This window comes from Bos grunniens, chromosome 4 (genome assembly GCF_055505025.1).
Source record: "Bos grunniens cultivar Pamir isolate PY7600 chromosome 4, Bosgru_T2T1.0, whole genome shotgun sequence".
Classification (NCBI taxonomy): domain Eukaryota; kingdom Metazoa; phylum Chordata; class Mammalia; order Artiodactyla; family Bovidae; genus Bos; species Bos grunniens.
Window position 1 is genome coordinate 93,730,469 of NC_141168.1, and position 3,308 is coordinate 93,733,776.

At 40.4% G+C, this 3,308-nt stretch overlaps 1 protein-coding gene across 1 annotated transcript; it reads left to right on the top strand.

Annotated features, from left to right (window-relative positions):
- The first annotated feature begins 418 nt into the window (after positions 1–418).
- On the top strand, positions 419–2,846 carry PRPS1L1 (phosphoribosyl pyrophosphate synthetase 1 like 1). The gene has a single exon (XM_086397486.1). It carries the CDS (start codon positions 1,808–1,810, stop codon positions 2,795–2,797), a length of 990 nt encoding a protein of 329 aa, XP_086253612.1. The 5' UTR covers positions 419–1,807; the 3' UTR covers positions 2,798–2,846.
- Positions 2,847–3,308: the final 462 nt, after the last annotated feature.

Genomic DNA, 3,308 nt, shown 5'->3' on the forward strand with positions numbered 1-3,308 from the left:
TTTCTTTAGAAATCACTGTATGTAATCTTGGCTGAGGATGAGAATTATATAGTATAGGTGTGTCTGTGGATTTTGTGATAGGAAAGAACATGAATGAAGGGTTGTGGACTGAAATGGGCTGCTATAAGGTTCAAAATATTATTTAGTAATTTCAAAATATTATAAAATAATTATTTTGGTTTTAGATAAAATAAAAATATCCCAGAACCAAATGTCAAACACACAATTAACATGATAAAGTTTTCTGATCTCTAATGTCTACATTATTTTTATGACACAGTTTGTTGTCAAAACTCCTGGTATCTATGATCCCCTCTACGTCTCAGCCCTTAACTCCAGCCCCTAATGCATTTGGAAGCAGTGTACTTAAATTTGCTAAAAAAGATGTTAATCATCATACATATTTTTTTAGTCTTTTTTAAATTATAAAAGTAATGAAGGTTCAAATACCACATTAACAATGTCAATAAATTGTGCATAACTAACCCCAACTACTATCAACCTACTCCCATCTCCAAAGGTAATCATAATAAAAATAAGATGTCCCTAGTGGCTCAGTGAATGGCTAATAATCCTCCTGCCAATGAAGGGACACGGGTTTGATCACTGATCCAGGAAGATTCCACCTGCCTCAAGGTAACTAACCCTACACGCTGCAACTATGGAAGCCTGAGTGCCCTAGAGGCAGTGCTCTACAACAAGAAAAGCCATTGCAATGAGAACCCGGTGCCCCACACCTAGAGAGTTGCCCCCGCTGGCCACAACTAGAGAAAGCCCACATACAGCAAGGAAGACGCAGGCAGCCAAAAATAAATAATAATTTTTTAAAGACTTCCATAATTATTTGATGCTCTGACTATATTACTTAATTTTAAATACATAAATATATTATGCATATTTCTATGAATTTTTTTCACATTTAAAAATAAATTGGAGATACTTCTATATGATTTCTTTCGCATGACTATTACAATCTCTTTAACAGCAGCCCTGTGTACCAACTATACATTACCTGATAATTTAGCTATTGACAGACATTTATTGGTTTCCGTATTTTGCTTTTATAAACAATTCTAGAGAGTTACTATTCGTCATTCACCATCTTGTACTCTGTAAAAGGCTCAAAAACTTGACACACATAATACCTCAGGAAATTTTGACTAAAAGGATTAATACAGAAAGAAATAGTTATCAACATATTTTAAGAATATTTCTAGCGAGTAGATTCCTAGAAGACACATTGAGTCAAAGGTTATATGCGAAATTTCCCTCACAAAATCCCTCACTTAAACATCCCATTAGAATAGAAGGAATTATCTATCATAATTTTGGCTCAACTGGTGTGTGAAAATGTATCATTTTCTTGATTTCTAGTGTTTTTTTTTTCATATGTTTATTCTTACTTACCTTTCCTCGCTTGAAAGAACTCAGGACACATTCTAGATATTTCCTCCAGTCCAGAACTTTTCGAAGTTACATTTTTTGCCTAACAGAAATTTTATATTTTCACTTATTCAGATTTAAGCTGCCCTTGGAAACTAAAACAGGCACTAACAGAAGGGGGAAAAAAGTTCACGAACTGAAAAAATGTTTAATTCTCTTTTGTGAGGTCCGTTCCAAGCAGGAATTTTTTTTTTTTAAAGATCTAGGGTAGCAGTTTAAAATCGCGCACCGCCTGACGGGACCGGAAGCACAGAGTAACAACCAGAAGCCGTTAGTTAGAGTCTACAGTATCTGGCGCCCGAGGTGGCGCCTGGCATAGTCTGCCGTCTGAGTTTTGTTCCTGTCTCAGCTGCCGGCGTGATCAATGGACGCAAAGAGCCTACTGCAGTTGACCAAAAAGCCAAATATCAAAATCTTCAGCGGCAGCTCCCACCAGGACTTATCCCAGAAAATCGCCGACCGATTGGGCCTGGAGCTGGGCAAGGTGGTGACCAAGAAATTAAGCAACCAGGAGACCTGCGTGGAAATTGGCGAGAGTGTGCAAGGAGAGGATGTCTACATAGTGCAGAGTGGCTGTGGCGAAATCAATGACAATTTGATGGAGCTTTTGATCATGATTAATGCCTGCAAGATTGCTTCAGCAGGCCGGGTTACCGCAGTTATCCCGTGCTTCCCGTATGCCCGGCAGGATAAGAGAGGTGAGAGCCGAGCCCCGATCTCCGCCAAACTTGTTGCAGATATGCTGTCAACGGCAGGCGCAGATCATATCATCACGATGGACCTACATGCCTCTCAAATTCAGGGCTTTTTTGATATCCCAGTAGACAATTTGTGTGCAGAACCCGCTGTCCTGAAGTGGATAAAGGAGCAAATCTCTGACTGGAGGAGCTGCACGATAGTCTCCCCAGATGCTGGTGCAGTTAAGAGAGCGACCTCCATTGCAGACAGATTGAATGTGGACTTTGCCTTGATTCACAAAGTACGGAAGAAAGCCGGTGAAGTGGACGGAATGGTACTAGTGGGAGATGTGAAGTATCGTGTGGCTATCCTTGTGGATGACATGGCTGACACTTGTGGTACAATCTGCCACGCAGCCGACAAACTTCTCTCAGCTGGAGCCACCAGAGTTTATGCGATCTTGACTCATGGAATCTTTACTGGCCCAGCCGTTACTCGCATGAACAGTGCAGGCTTTGAAGCAGTCGTAGTCACCAATACCGTACCTCAGGAGGATAAGATGAAGCACTGCTCCAAAATACAGGTGATCGACATCTCCATGATTCTTGCAGAAGCCATCAGAAGAATTCACAGTGGGAAATCTGTCTCCTACCTGTTCAGCCATGTCCCATTATAATTAGAATAATGTTGGGAGTTGTGTATTAAATAAAATAAGATAAAATATATCCTGACCATTAGTTTCCCTTGATGTTTGATGATAAGTTTGACGGAATACCCTGCTTGCTACAGCGTGGCTTTCTAAATCCCACATCATGTATATTAGATGTTTATTTTAGATTGGAGAAAGACTGATGGAGAATAATTGCTAGAATTTCCTATCTAGGTCATCTCATTCTGGCTTCTTTGATGAGTTTGTGAGCCTTGCAGCTTTAACTACAGGTCAGCTGCTGACTTCAGACTTTGAAGGTGTTGTGTGGAGTTCTTTGAAAGTAACTGGGGAAACTTGGTATACTTAATATGGGATGCTTCAGGGTTTACTTTATCCAGAATAGCTAACAATGCAGCCAACCAAGCCCACCACTGCCACCACCATATCTCCATACCACCAACCCCTCCCTATTCCCTGTGTTCCACGGAACCCCATCCCCAAGTATCATAAGTTCTCTAAGATCTGTGCTAAATTACAT

Excerpts from the sequence above, each read along its gene's own strand:
- PRPS1L1 (XM_086397486.1), top strand. The coding sequence starts at position 1,808 with ATGGACGCAAAGAGCCTACTGCAGTTGACCAAAAAGCCAAATATCAAA.